The sequence below is a fragment of the Mobula hypostoma genome, chromosome 4, assembly GCF_963921235.1.
Source record: "Mobula hypostoma chromosome 4, sMobHyp1.1, whole genome shotgun sequence".
NCBI classification, from domain to species: Eukaryota; Metazoa; Chordata; class Chondrichthyes; order Myliobatiformes; family Myliobatidae; genus Mobula; species Mobula hypostoma.
Window position 1 is genome coordinate 23,132,496 of NC_086100.1, and position 16,130 is coordinate 23,148,625.

Here is a 16,130-nt window from a genome sequence, read left to right on the forward strand (position 1 = left end):
TTTTAAGAGGATGTTGGATAGACTCTTTAGAGGATGTTAGATACATAAAAACAAGAATGGTTAGAATGAGCAACAGTTTCTTCCCCCAGATCATTAGGATTCTGATATCCTTGCTGCATCGTATTCAAAGTGCCACTGTTTAATCTGTTCCGTACCTTACAATATTTAATATTAATTCACTTTAGTTTATTAATTATGTGTTATCCATCTGTAGATCTTAGCCTTATCTTGATAAGTTATTGTGTGTTATGTGTACTACTGTGCTTGACACCCTGGTTCGAAGAAATGTTGTCTGGTTTCTGTGTAAATTATGTAGCTATATACATTATGTACATATATATAGTTAAATGACCATAAACTTGACTTGACTTGATATGTATGTGTGGGGAGTGGATCATGTACATGCACAAGAGAGTTAATTAGTCATCATGTTCGGCACAGTCATTGTGGGCCGAATGGCCTGTCCCAGTGCTGTACCTTTCTGTCTTGTGTATTCCTCAGAGCGTACCTTTGACCTCTCAGATACTCATTCTCCTGCTTATCAAACCTGTAGTCAGAATTAGTCTGTAGATTACTCATAACGTGTCGATAAGTGATAGGTTCTGTGGGGAGGGTGGGTTGAGGGAAATGTAGGGAGAATAAAATGGGAGGAGTACAAATGATTGCTTGATGATTGGCACATCCCAGATATCAACCAGTTCCTGTGAGTAGAAAAACAGATCCATTCAGATCCACCTTGAAACTCTTTCCTCTCACCTTAAACCTTTGTCCCTTGTTTTCCATAACCCTACCATTAGAATGAAGATTCTGATCTCTTCCCTATCCTCCTTTTATAATTTGTAACCCATCTTTCAGGTTACCATTCAACCTCCTTTGCCGAAGGAAAAACAAGCTCTCACATAACTAAACACACACAATATGCAGGAGGAACTCAGTAAGTCAGACAGCATCTATGGGGAGGAATAAGTGGTCAGCATTTTGGGCCGAGACCCTTCACGAAGACCAGATAGGAAGGGGAAGAGGCCAGAATAAGAAGGTTGGGGGTGGGGAAGGAGTACAAGCTAGCAGGTGAAATGTGAAACCAGGTAAGGGGAATGTGGGTTGTCTCAAATTACGAAAATTCCTTCACAATTCACCCAAACACCTTGTGACATCATGGTTGAGTTCACATCTATCATTTTCTCCCAATATCCTTTCACCCCCTTTATGTACAAAACTCTTTTCAATCTGTCTCTTAGGTATAGCAACAAAGTAGTGAAAGGACGGTGGGAGCAAGAGCCTTTTACTTCCTATCTGTTTACCACATCAACTCTTTAGTCAAATCAATTAAACAAAGATAAAATGAGAGTCAGACAAGTATAGAGACAGTAGCAAAAAAATAAGCTGCTGGCGAAACTCAGTACGCCAAATAACATTGGAAAGGAATTGTCAATATTTCTGGTTAAGACTCTGTGCTAACATTGCAGAGGGTCCAGAGGAGGTTTAGAAGAATTATAATGTATTGAGTGAGTATTTGTAGCGTCAGAGTGTGTATGACGTCAGGACATGAAGAAGGTAAAAATGGAAGTTTGGTGAATAAACATGGTTGTTCAATCTACAGCGGTGTCCGAGTCACATCAATATTACGTGGTGTCAAAAGAAATCACGAAAAAAAGGAAGAGAAGACACGTAAAAGGTGTCACAGTTACAGCCACCGTCAGGTTTAGGCCTACAAGGTAATCTTGCTGAGAACTGAAAAATATGGATCCAGAGGTTTGAGCTGTTTTGCACCGCTAGCGGCGTAGCTGAAAAGACGGAGAAAGTGCAATGTGCTATGTTTCTGCATGTGGCGGGAGAGAGGCAATAAAGGTTTGCAACACGTTTGTCTTCCAAGATGATGAGCAAGATAAAATTGAAGTGTTGAAGAAAAAGTTTCAAGATTACTACGAACCGAGAAAAAACCTACCGTACATCCGAAACAAGTTTTTCACGAGGGCTCAAGGACCAATAGAGACCATAGACGTCTATGTAACAGATTTGAAGAGCAAGGCAAAAGACTGTGAGTTCGGACAACTGCATGACTCTTTAATACGTGACAGGATTGTATGCGGCATACGAGATGATCAAGTGAGAGGCAGGCTATTGAGAGAGGCGGATCTTGCATCAGAAAAGGTGATTGATGTTTGCAGTGCCAGCGAGATCACGTCAAGTCAGGTTAAAGTGCTCAATGAAGAGATTGAAGTACACAAAATAAAAACTGTGAAAACTGACAAGAGTAGGACAAAGCCAGCTCCACAGGATGATCAAAAGGAAATTAACTGCAACAGATGTGGTTATAAACATGGATACAGAATATGTCCAGCTTTTGGTCAGACATGCAAGTTATGTCAGAAAAGAAATCACTTTGCAAAGATGTGCAAATGGAAGGAGCACTCAAGGAAAATGCGTGCTGTGGAGACACCTGGCAACCAGCTGTGGTTGTGAATAGACATCAGCAACCAAGATCCTTCATAGTTCACACGCCGGATGGAAGAGTCTACAGGAGGAACAGGAAGCATCTGCTGAAGACAGGCGAGAGGGATTTTCCATGTACAGATGCACAGGACATTTCCACAGATACAGACATGGAAACAAACGACACCAAGAGTGATGCAGACCACAGAGACACAGAGGTCACTGGAGAGACCGACACGGATGAAGGTCAAGCACAGTCACAGTTGTATCACACACGGTCTGGGAGACAAGTCAAACTTCCAGCTAGATACAGAGACTAGACATACATACAGTCTCACACAGTTTGAGGCAAAGTCACACAGGTTATAAGTTCCAAGGTGTGAATTAAAAGGTTTATTAGTCTATGTTAGTAAAAGAAAATACACTGCTGTTAGTATTGTAAGATACAATGCAGAATACAGTACAAGGTAAGATTTTTTTTAGTTTATGTCATGGTTGTTGCACTGTAAGAAGGGCATACCTAGAGGCCTTGTTTTGGTAATTCACAGTGTTGTAAAAAGAAAAACAAATCGTGAGAAGGGGGATGTAATGTATTGTGTGAGTATTCGTAGCATCAGAGTGCGTATGATGTCAGGACGTGGAGAAGTAAAAATGGAAGTCTGGTGGATAAACGTGGTTGTTCAATCTACAGCGGTGTCCGAGTCACATCAATGTTACAAGAATAATCCCAGGAATGAAAGGGTCAACATGAGGAATATTTGATGCCTCTGGGCCTGTACTCACTGTAGTTCAGAAAACTGAGGGAAGATCTCATTGAGACTTACCAAATATTGGAAGACCGATTTCTCCCTCTCCCTCTCCGCTGCTCCCCCCTTCCCCCTCTCCCCCCTTTTCCTCTCTCTTCCTCCCCCTCCGTCTCTCTTCTTCCCCCCCACCCTTCCCATTCCATAGACATATGACCATAACACATAGAATTAGACCATTCAGCACATCGAGTCTGCTCCACCATTCCATCATGGCTGATTTGGATTCTTCTCAACCCCATAATCTTGCCTTCTCATCATATCCCTTGATGCCCTGACCCATCAGGAAACTATCAACATTTGCTTTAAATATACCTACAGATTTGGCCTCTACTGCAGTCTGTGGCAGAGCATTCCACAGATTCACTACTCTCTGAATGAAAAAATTCCTCCTTACCCCTGTTCTAAAAGGTCGCCCCTCAATTTTGAGGCTGTACCCTCTAGCTCTGGATACCCCCACCACAGGAAACATCCTCTGCACATCTACCTTATCTAGTCCTTTCAACATTCGGTAGGATTTAATGAGATCCCTCTGCATTCTTCTCAATTCTGGTGAGTACAGGCCCAAAACTGCCAAACGCTCCTCATATGTTAACCCCTTCATTCCCAGAATCATCCTCGTGAATCTCTTCTGGACTCTCATTTGCATTCTTTACTCAACCCATAAATTAGCCATCTGGGAGTCTTACACGAGGACTCCTAAGTCCCTTTGCACCACTGATGTTTGAATTTTCTCCCCATTAAGATAATAGTCTGCACTATTATTCCTTTTACCAAAATGCATTATCATACATGTCCCAACGCTGTAATCCATCTGCCACCTTTTTCCCATTCTTCTAATTTGTCTAGGTCCTGCTGCAATCACATGGCTTCCAGAGCACTACCTGCCCATCCACCGATTTCTGTATCATTGCCACAAAACCATTATTTAAATCATTGAAGGACAATGTGACAAGCAGCAGTCCCAATACTGACCCCCTGAGGAACACCATGAGTCACTGGCAGCCAAACAGAAAAGGACTCATTTATTCCCACTCATTGCCTCCTGTCTGTCAGCCATTCCTCTACCCATGCCCGTATCTTTTCTGTAACACCATAAGATTTTATCTTGTTAAGCAGCCTCATCTGTAGCACCCTATCAAATGCCATCTGAAAATCCAAGTAAATGACATCCACTGCCTCTCCTTTGTCCACCCTACGTGTTACTTCCTCAAAGAACTCTGAACAGATTTGTCAGGCAAGATTTGCTTTGACAGAGTCCATGCTGACTTTGACTTATTTTATCTTTGATCTTCATGTGCCCTGAAAACTCATCCTCAATAATAGACTCCAATGCTTTCCCAACCAGTGAGGTAAGGCTAGCTGGCCTATAAATTCCTTTATTTTGCCCTCCTTCCTTCTTAAAGAGTGGGGTGACATTTGCAATTTTCCGGTCCTCCGGGACCATGGCAGATTCAAGTGCTTCTTGAAAGATCATGACCAATGTATCTGTTAGCTCCTTAGCAACCTCTCTTAGGACTCTGGGATGTAGTCCATCTGGTCCAGGTGACTTATCCATTTTAAGACCGTTCAATTTGCTTGTCACTTTTTTCCTTTGCTCTCCTTCTCCCTGAAACTCACAAACTTCTTGCCCGCTGCTAATGTCTTCCACAGTGAAGACTGATGCAAAGTTATTATTAAGTTCATCTGTCATTTCTTTGTCTCCCATTACTGCCAACCAGCATAATGTTGCAGTGGTTCAATATCAACTCTCACCTCCCTTTTACTCTTTATATAACTGAAAAAAACTTCTGGTATCCTGCTTTATATTATTGGCTACCTTGCCCTCATAATTCATCTTTTCCCTTCTTATAGATTTTTAACTGCCTTTTGTCGGATTTTGAAAGCTTCCCAACCATCCAACTTCCCACTCACTTTTGCTACCTCATATGCCCTTTTCTCAGCTTTTATGCAGTCCTTAACTTCCCTTGCCAGCCACGGTTGCCTACTCCCACCATTTGAGAACAACTTCTTCTGTGGGACAGAACTCTCCAGCACCTTGTAAACTATTCCCAGAAAGTTCAGCCACCTCGGCTCTGCCGTCATTCCCTCAGTATCCCCCTCCAATCCACCTGGGCAAGCTCCTCTCTCATGCCTCTGTAATTCACTTTATTCGATTGTGATTCTGATACATGTGATTTGTGCTTCTTCCTCTCAAGTAGCAGTATGAGCTCAGTGATGCTCACAACGTCATACCAACCATTTTCTAATTGTGCCACAAGTTCATCCTCCCAATTCCGAATGCTATGCGCGTTTAAATACAACACCTGCAGTCTTGCATTCTCTGCCCATTTTGAATTTTTGCTCTCTGGTACAATTTAACTCTTTGCTCTGTCTGCATGCACACCCAGTCATTGGCTTGTCCCTCCTTACTTTCATGTTACACCTATCATCTACTTGTAAACCTGCTGGCTCATCCTCAGCTCCATCATACTGGTTCCCACCCCGCTGCCATATTAGCTTAAACCATTCCCAACAGTTCTAGTAAACCTGCCCGCAAGAATATTGGTCCCATTCATATTCATGTGCAACCCGTCCCTTTTGTACAGATCACACCTGCCCCAGGAGAGGTCCCAGTTATCCAGAAATCTGAAAACCCAGCCCTCTGCTGCAATTTTTCAGCCACGCATTTATCTGCCACCTCATTCTATTCCTGTTGTCTCTGTTGTGTGACACAGGCAGCAATTCATATAAACATACAAATTACCAACACCTCTCAATCCCTTGAACACCATTCAATGAGATCATCAGTGATTTATTGTAAAACAAAATCCACATTCCTGATAGCCTTTCACCTCCTCACTTACCAAGAATCTATCTAACTCTTCCTTATAAATATTCAAAATCCTTGCTTTCATTACCCTTCCAGGTCAAGAGCTCCTAAGACTCATGCACCACAGAGGAAAACTGGCATCATTACAATGTTCCCAGGAATAGAGGGATTATTTGGTGGTGAAAGGTTGCACTCATTGGAGTTTCGATGAATGAGAGGCAATCTTCTTGAAACATATAAGATTTTTAAGCAGCTTAACAGGATATCTGCTGGAAGAACATTACTCGTAATGGGAGAATCTAGGACTGTAGGTCACAACTCGGGATTAGTGCTGCCCATTTAAGACTAACCTGAGGAAGAACAGCTTCTCTCCAATGATCATGAGATCAGCATGTTGCCTGAAAAATATTAGCAATTTGGCTGGATAGAAAAAACTTGGACTGATTTCTCTAGAGTTTCAGAGGCTGAAACATAACATGATAGAAGTCTGTAAAATTATGAGAGGCTTAGATAGGATAAATAGTCAGAGATCTTTTTTTCCAAGATGGGAAATGCCAAATATCAGAAGGCATAGCTTAAAGGTGAGATTGGGGAAATTTAAGGAGGTTTATGAGGCAAGGTTTTTTTTATATGGAGAGTGGTGGATGCCTGGAATGTGCTGCTAGAAGAAATAGTGGGAGAAGATATGACAATAATGTTTAAGAGACATTTAGAGAGCAGATGAACAAGCAGGAAATAGAAGGGTATGGACTATGTGGAGTTAGATGGTGTTAGTTTGGATTGACATCTCAGGCTGAAAGACTTGTTCCTGTGCTGTAATATTCATGTTCAATGTCACAGAACTTCCAGAAGGACTTCCGGTCAAGATGGAACCTCGGTCCAATTCTCCTTTGGTCAACATCTTCTGGATAGGTCGGGAAACCATATAGTATATATCACTTCTTTTATGTCTTTTACATTTGTTTTTCATCTTGAATGTGATTCTGGAATTGTTGGAGCTCATGATTTGCAGTTTGGAGATTGTTTGGGTGTTTCAGCACTCTGAAGTCTCCGAGGGGATTCTGGGAGGGGGAGGCAGTGCGCGGGACCTTGTGGCAAGAAGGCTGCGAGCTGATGTTCGACTCCATTTCGCTGATCAGAGCTTCTATTGTTCGCCAATTAAAGCAATGAGGGAGATTGAAACGCTGGCTGCCTGCCTTTTTACCTCTGGCGAGATTGCTCAGCTACAGAGAGGGGAGACTGCCTTTTTATTACTGGGGGATTACTCTGCATGGAGAGGGGAGACTGCCTTTTGTCACTGGGGAAATTAGTCTGAACAGAGAAGGGAAACTGCCTTTTTATTGCTGGGGATCGCTCAACACAGAGAGGGGCAACTTGCCTTTTATCATTTGTGAGATCATTCTGCTACAGAGAGGGAGAAGGTTGCCCAGGTGTTCTGCATTTTGGATGTGGACTTGGACTGTGGACTTCTTTTCAGTCTTTTTTTTTTGTATTCTGTGTTTTCTGTGTCTTTCTCATTTTGTTGTGTGTGGGGGAGGGGGATTTGGAGGTTGATGTGCCTGTTCTACTGTTGATCACTTTTTTGCATGGGGAAGAGGGATTTGGGGGTCGATGATCATGCTGCCTTTCTGTTCTTTCTTGGTTTCATGGCTACCTGGAGAAGAAGAATTTCAGAGTTATATACTTCGATAATAAATGAACCTTTGAACCTTTGAGCACATTAGGCAGGAATGGTGAAGGGGGAAACATAGTTCAAAGTCAAAGAAAATTTATTATCAAAGTACGGAAATGTCACCATACATTAACTTGAGGCTTATTTTCTAGTAGTCATTTACAGAAAAATAAAGAAATACAACAGAATTTATGAAAAACTGTACATAAACAATGACAAAGGACTAATGGATAAAAGAAGACATATTGTGCAAATAAAAAAATATTTTTTTTGGATTAGATTAGATTAGATTATGAGGACAGGCAGTCCTCCTTTATTGTCATTTAGTAATGCATGGCTGAAGAAATGATACAATATTCCTCTGGTGTGATATCACAAAAACGCAGGACAGACCAAGACTGAAAAACGAACAAAACCACATAATTATAACATATAGTTACAACAGTGCAACAATACCATAACTTGATGAAGAACAGGCGATGGCACAGTAAAAAAAGTTTGAAGTCTCTGGAATGTCTCACATCTCACGCAGACGGGAGAAGGAAGAAAACTCTCCCTGCCATGCCTGACCACAGTCCGACTCCGAGTTGTCCGAAAACTTCGAGCTCCGATCAGCCCTCTGACACCAAGTACTGAGCATCATCTCTATCCGATCGATTCAACCTCAACCTCAGTCGCCAGCAGCAGGCAAAGTCAGGGATTTTGGGGCCTTCCCTCCGGAAGATTCTCAATCGCCCAGTAAAAGCAGCAGTGAACCGGCGTTTCAGAAATTTTTTCCAGATGTTCCTCTGTGCTTTCACGTCTGTCTTCATCAAATCAGAATTGTCCACGGCCCCTATTTAACAGAGACGATATCATTTTCACCGGACAGCTGCATGCCATCTTCTCCTCTCCTCCTCTGAAAGCATGAGTTGTAGAGTCCTTGAAAGTGAGTCTGTCAGTTGTGGAATCACTTCAAAGTTGAAGTGAGTGAAATTACCCAAGCTGGTCAGGGGCCTGATGGTTGTAGGCTAAGAACTGTTCCTGATCCCTGTGGTGTTGTACCTAAGGCTGCTAAGTATTTTAACAACCTTTCATTAGAATTGCATCACATTAATCTGATCTTGCCAGCTGCATTCAATTAGATATTTCTGTTTTATTCCAAAGCAACCCAGCATTGTTATCCTGAAACTTGGATGCCTGCCTCTCAGTGGGTGAGCAACATGGAGGATATCATGGTTAACCACAGCCAGTAAGGTGGTGAGGTGAATTATCGGCTATGTGCAGAATGCAGATGCACCAGATAATCAACCCAAGTACTTTCCCATTGAAGATTTGGAACGAAATGCTGAGTCAGTGAACAAATGAATTTATAATTTATTTGAAATTAGTCTACTCTTGTAAAAAAGGAACATATTGGACCACTTTAAAAGGGGAATAACTGTAACCATTGCACTTGCCACACCAGTGCAGAAGCTGGCTAATCATTCCTATTATTCACATTTCTCTCCACTATTTTTCCCATAGAATTGCAAATATTTCCCTGTTCATTCACTTCCCACTCAAAAATACTGAACATGCTTCAACAGAATATTCTGGATTATAATCACCTGTTGTATGTATTTAAAAGAAAATCTTACCTTCCCTCACACGTGACTGCATGCCATACCATCACAGACTTCAAAGCCAAACGATGTGATGCCGCCAACATCGTGGTCTATCTCCCAGATGAGCTCAATCGCTTTTACGCTCGGTTCACTGTTGCTAACTCTGAGCCTCCGAGGAAAGCCACCGCTACAACCTGCAACCTGGTCATCCCTGAGGCTGAGGTACGCAGATGTTTCCAACAAGTGGACAGTCACGAGACTGCGGGACTGGACGGCATCCCAGGGCGAGTACTCAGGATGTGCGCAGCACAATTGGCAGATGTATTTACTGATATTTTTAATCTCTCCCTCTCCCAGTGTAGAGTGCCCTCCTGCTTCAAATTATCCACCATTGCCCTGTACCAAAAAAGACCAAGGTAACATGCCCGAAGGACTGGCGTCCTGTCGCACTCACCTCAATAATAAGCAAATGCTTTGAGAGGCTGGTCAAGGATTACATCTGCAGCTTGCTACCACCCACACTGGACCCCTTACAATTCGCCTACCGACACAACCGATCAACAGATGATGGAATAGCCACTGCTCTACATACCATCCTTACACATCTGGAGAAGAAGGATACTTATGTAAAAATGCTGTTTTTGGAATACAATTCAGCATTCAACATCATAGTTCCATCCAGGCTCGACAAGAAGCTCAGAGACCTTGGCCTTGACCCTGACTTGTGCAACTGGATCCTGGACATTCTGTCAGAATGCCAGCAGATTGTAAGAGTGGGCTTCCTCACCTCCAACCCTCTGACTCTCAATGCAGGAGCCCCTCAGGGCTGCATACTGAGTCCCCTCCTTTACTCCCTGTATACCCATGACTGTATTGGCACCCACAGCTCCAATCTGCTAATTAAATTTGCCGACGACACTACATTGATTGGCCTTATCTTAAACAATAACGAGGTGACCTACAGGCAAGAAGTCATCTCTCTAACACAATGGTGTCAAGAAAACAACCTCTCCCTCAATGTCGCAAAAACAAAGGAGCTGGTTGTGGATTACAGGAGGAATGGAGACAGGCTAACCCCTATTTGACATCAAGGACTCTGGGGTTGAGAGGATAAACAGCTTCAATTTCCTCAGCATCCACATCACTGAGGACCTCACGTGGTCTGTACACACCATCTGTGTGGTGAAAAAGGCACAACAGAGCCTCTTTCACCTCAGACGGTTGAGGAAGTTCGGTAAAGGCCCCCATATCCTAAGAATCTTCTACAGGGTGTTACGTACCCCGTAACTGGGTTACCAAACCAGCAGAAATGGATCACTCAGTTGGAGTCTGGAGTACTAGAACTAAGAAAGTTTTATTAAAGAAACAAGCAACACAGTAATCGAAAGGATAATAAATGCAACAGTTCAGCGATGATAAACGCACATGTGCACATAATTAAGATAACAGTATCAATCAAGCTCTATCGTTGTCTAGGGGTAAATGACCAAATTTCAAAATGACTCAAAGTTCAGTCCAGTTCAGTTCGCAGTAATCGTTGCCATGGCGATGGACAACGTGGGGGGAGAGACAGAGAGAACAGGAACAACTGATCATTCAGCACTGCTTCACTCACAGACCTGCGAGATGGCTCACAAGTAGCTTTTGGGCGGGTCCTTTGTGATGTCACCTGAGGTCACCGACTGTGACCCCTCCTCCAGATGCGGTCGATCCTCTGCAGTGAACCCGGCACCCAGGCAAGGGCGGACACACACCGGGTTCCCGCTGATCGTACCTTTCCACCCCGGGCGTTGTCTGGTACTTCTCACCCACTCGTGAGAGGCGGACCGCTTCCAGGGTCTCGTTACCTCGGGTGGCGTGTGTGTCTGTCTTAGCGAACCTGTCCCTTTTTATCCCCCTGCTGGGGTATCGCCTGTCCATCACTTCAAACAGTTCAGGGTTCAAAGGGGGGAGCCGCTCCAGACAGCTCTCTCTCTCCCACGTCCCTTCATTACACATCTCCAGACGCTGCTCCATTGTTCCTTATCTCTCCTTCCCCTGAGGGCAGGTGGCAGACCAACTGCTGATGCCACTGATGCTAGCCCAGGCCAGCAAACATCTTAATTTTATGTGTATTCTCGTAACAAGGGGTACAATTGAGAGCATCCTGACTGGCTGGTACAGGAGCTGTACCTCCCTTAATCGCAGGACTCTGCAGAGAGTGGTGCAGACAGCCCAACACATCTGTAGTTGTGAACTTCCCATGATTCAGGACACTTACAAAGACAGGTGTGTAAAAAGGGCCCGTAGGATCATTGGGGACTCGAGCTACCCCAACCACAATCTATTTTTTTTAGATTATGAGGACACGCAGTCCTCTTTTATTGTCAGTTAGTGATGCATGCATGAAGAAATGATACAATATTCCTCCGGTGTGATTTCACAGAAACACAGGACAGACCAAGACTGAAAAACTAACAAAAAACACTAGTTACAACAGTGCAACAATACCATAGCTTGATGAAGAACAGGCCATGGCACAGTAAAAAAGTTCGAAGTCTCCCGAAAGTCCCACATCTCACGCAGACAGAAGGAAGAAAACTCTCCCTGCCATGCCCGACCACAGTCCGACTCTTGAGTTGTCTGAAAACTTCGAGCTCCGATCAGCCCTCCGACACCGGGTATCGAGGACCATCTCTGCCGAACACTTCGACCTCAGCCTCGGTCGCCAGCAGCAGGCAGAGCCAGGGATTTTGGGGCCTTCCCTCCGGAGATTCTCAATCGCACAGTACCAGCGGCAGCGAACCAGGCATTTCAAGAATTTCTCCAGATGTTCCTCTGTGCCTTCTCACATCTGTCTCCATCAATTTCTGTCTATTTCAGCTGCCACCATCCGGGAAGTGGTACCGCAGCATAAAAGCCAGGACGAACAGGCTTCGGGACAGCTTCTTCCACCAGGCCATCAGACTGATGAGCTCACACTGATTTGAGTGTACTCTGTATTACACTGACTGTTCTATTTATTATAAATTACTATGATTGCACATTGCACGTTTAGATGGAGACATAACATGCTGTGTACATACATCTATTGATGCTTCTGGACACATCTTCAGTGATGTTCCTGGAATCATCGGGTGTTTCGGGTCTTTCAACATCATACAACCTCCTCCAGGTGACCCAGCCGGGGCTGATCAGACCCCAGCTTGTGTCCAGATGGCTAGCTACTTATGACTCCATAGCTCCCCTCTTTTGAGCCACAGCCATCTTGAGGCCCTCTCTGCCACATTGGTGGTACTGCGGATGGCTCTCCTCTTCCTCTCTCCCTCGATGCCCAAAATGCTGAAGGCTCTAACTAAGGAACAGGCTACGAATACAATAATTGTTGTCATGGCTTGCAGCTTCCTATCAACCCCTCCCTTCGCCGTTGCCTCCAGAATTTGGTTAACATCTTCATCAAACTGCTTCCACAGTGAAGTCATGTTAGCTGCAGGCCACTTGATCCGCCTCCTGTTAGACTTCAGGATTTTTACTCCTCATGTATGTGAAGGATGTAAAAAATAAAGTCAATTCAATTCAACTTCTTTTGCCATTTATCTGAACTTTCTGCTTCAGGAAGTATTTTCTTATTTTATTGAAACCACTTGGTTTTAAACTAACAACACACATTAAAGTTGCTGGTGAACGCAGCAGGCCAGGCAACATCTCTAGGAAGAGGTACAGTCGATGTTTCAGGCTGTGACCCTGCCTGAAACGTCGACTGTACCTCTTCCTGGAGATGCTGCCTGGCCTGCTACATTCACCAGCAAATTTGATGTATGTTGCTTGAATTTCCAGCATCTGCAGAATTCCTGTTGGTTGTGTGGTTTTAAACTACTTATATTTTCCCACTAACTTGGGTGTTCTTACTACCCTTCCACCATCTTCACCAAAATGAGTTCTCGCATTCCATGTTGGTGGGGAGCAGAGAGTAGCCCGGTAATGGTGATGCTGCTCCTAGCTTCACTGACCCCGATTGACAGTCCATCCATGTAGAACTTGCAAATTTTGCCCCTGATGGCATAGGATTCCTGTGGGTGTTCTAGTTTGGAACACAGCACAGTAAATAACCATGACCTGCATATCCCCTTTAAATGTTTGCCCCTATCTCCTTAAGGCTATACCCTCTAATATTCAACATTTCTATCCTGGGGGAAAGACTCTGATTATCTACCCTATCTGTGACTCTTATAATTTTAAATATTCCTGTCAGGTGCATCCCTCAGATTTAGACGCTCCGGAGAAAACTGTTCAAGTTTGTAGAACCTAGTCGACATCCCAAGAATGTATTGGCTGGTAGACTAATTGGCCATTGTATATTGCGCTCTCTGTCATTAAGTATTAGGGCTGAGGGGTTACAAAAGTTAGCTTAGAAGGAAAGTAGTGAGATCATGTATTATTCTGACAGCCAGCATAGATTTTGCTGGGGCAAATGATTTCCTTTTACGTCACAGTAACAAATAAATATGAGAAGTAGCCTGGAATAATTCTCATAAATCTTCTCTTCATCCTTCATTAAAACTTTGATATCCTTCCCAGTGTCAGATATTCCCTACGTTGAATATGGGATGAAAATTTCTCTTTGGGAACCAATGTTACTTCTTTCACCTCCTTTATGTGTAAGGCTAACAAGTCACTGGAGAAGGATTTATGCATGTTCCGTTTTGTGTGGGGAAGGGGGTTTTTGTGGATTGATGATCAGGATGCCATTCTTTTTTGTGTGGGGGGTGGGGGTGAGTTTGACGTTCCTCTCTGAACGACTTTCATGCTCTTTGTTTCTGGAGAAGACAAATTTCAGAGTTGTGTTTGGATACAAGCTTTGATAATAAGTGAACATTTGGACCTTTTAATTTTTATTACTGTTTGTGTTGTCAGCAAACATTGTAAAGAGTACAAGAGTTTCAATAGTCTGTAAGAATATGCATGCTTTGGAGTGGTTATCACAAAGATTCCACCAATCTTAATTTTGGAGCTCACTTAATCCAGGGAGATACAGGATGGCATGAGGGAAGCAAAAACCTCTCATTGTGTCCCCTCCCCTACACCAAATACCTAGCGATCCTTGTGAATGTTAGGTGCCTGGTATTTAATACAATATTCCAGCTGAGATCTCACCATGACCTAGTATAAATGGAAGGGATGAACTGAACTTTACTGTTTCTACAGTCAAAAGTACTGCATTTCTTCTTTAAATTTCCTCCTTGAATTGTCCTGGCACTTTCAAAAATATACATACTGTATGTATAACACCAGGATTATTTGCTTCAGTGAGTCTAGTACAGTTGTCATTTAGTTTACTTTATCTTTGATTCCACTCTTCATTTTTGTATTTCCTTTTATTTCCATAGTTGTGCAATTGGGAAATGTTCTTGATCTGTTTTGGTGACGTTTTGCACTTAATGTACTGGTAAAAATTATGCTTTCTCATGCTCACTTCTAAGTGATTGAGGCAGTTCTGAAATATTCTCGTAATTCTCCTAGGCAACAGCCTGCATGTATTGAATCAGAATCAGAATCCTTTATTATTGCCAAGTATGTGGACACATACAGGGAATTTGATGCCGGTCAAATTCCCTGTATATTGATGCAATGTCGCTAGTTACCTGTCCCTTTCTACCCTCAGAGCCCCCTTGTTTTCATAGTCATAGTCGTAGTCATACTTTATTGATCCCGGGGGAAATTGGTTTTTGTTACAGTTGCACCATAAATAATAAATAGTAATAAAACCATAAATAGTTAAATAGTAATATGTAAATTATGCCAGGAAATAAGTCCAGACCCAGCCTATTGGTATGAAAGAGTTCAGGAACCTGTATAAGTTAGTTTCTGGTGTCTTCGGAAATGCCTGACCAGAATCAGCCTTCTAAGTGTGTCTCACAAAGAGTGAGGAAACATTAGTTTCCTCTCAGTGGTGTGGTGTCCGGTTACATTACACTTTCCCACACTTCCTTCAGTGTCCTTGGGCCCATACTCAAACCATGCTGTGGCTTCAGGGCAATACCTGTTTAATCCAAACATAAGTGTTTAATTGCACCAAAGGTTATGCTTTGGCAGCTGCTTTGTGTGTGCCGCAATACACAAGAACTTGTTGTCACAAACCTTCTCGGGTGCTTGTGAGTGAAGATTAGGAAATCTGGAATATTTCTATTCATATTGAAAGGATATTTAAGAGTATTTGTACTGTGGTAAAGACATAAGATATGACAGATAAAGACTAATAATCAGGTTAGCCTTGGCATTTAGTACAGTCACAGGAGAAAATACAGGCGAAAGGTGTACATGCTGGGGGCTGCGTTCTGGAGGCACTTTGGAAAGTTATTATCCAAAGACTTTACAGAGATGCTTGGGAAATTATACAATGCGTTTGCCCGACGGCTAATTCCCATTCAAAAAAAAGTCTGAGAAGGAAGAACTAATAGCAATCCCATTTTGTTTCCTTTCTTTAGGTAATCAGATTTAAAGAAGGATCGTACAGTGATGGCCACAACTGGTAGGAAATATTTTACATTGTGAACTTGACTGAAAATCTAATACGTTAAAAAAACAGAAATATTTAGTAATGAAAGCAGAAAATATTATAAGTACATAATGTCATCTGGAGAATGAAAAGGCAGGTTGAATCAGAATTAGTTTTATTATCAATATCTTATATGACTTGAAGTTTGTTATTTTGGAACATTAATATATTACAAAGGCAAAATTTCAAAATTAAAAAAATATAGTTAATTGGGCCATTGGTTAATCGGGAAGCCACTTGTTTGGGATAATTCTTAAAAAACAAAACTAATCAAAAAAATAGCCAGGAT

General features: G+C 42.7%; 1 protein-coding gene across 2 annotated transcripts in view; it reads left to right on the forward strand.

Moving 5' to 3' along the window:
- si:ch73-206p6.1 (phospholipid scramblase 1) overlaps nucleotides 1-16,130 on the forward strand; it is a 76,475-nt gene that overhangs the window by 13,900 nt on the left and 46,445 nt on the right. Inside the window, exons 1-2 of one of the 2 annotated variants that reach the window (XM_063045396.1) lie at nucleotides 15,417-15,437; nucleotides 15,771-15,814. In XM_063045396.1, the coding sequence (XP_062901466.1) occupies nucleotides 15,802-15,814 (13 nt within the window). In that variant the 5' untranslated portion in view covers nucleotides 15,417-15,437; nucleotides 15,771-15,801. Of the gene's footprint in view, nucleotides 1-15,416; nucleotides 15,438-15,770; nucleotides 15,815-16,130 lie in introns of those variants that run through there. The other variant, XM_063045395.1, reaches the window with a different exon arrangement.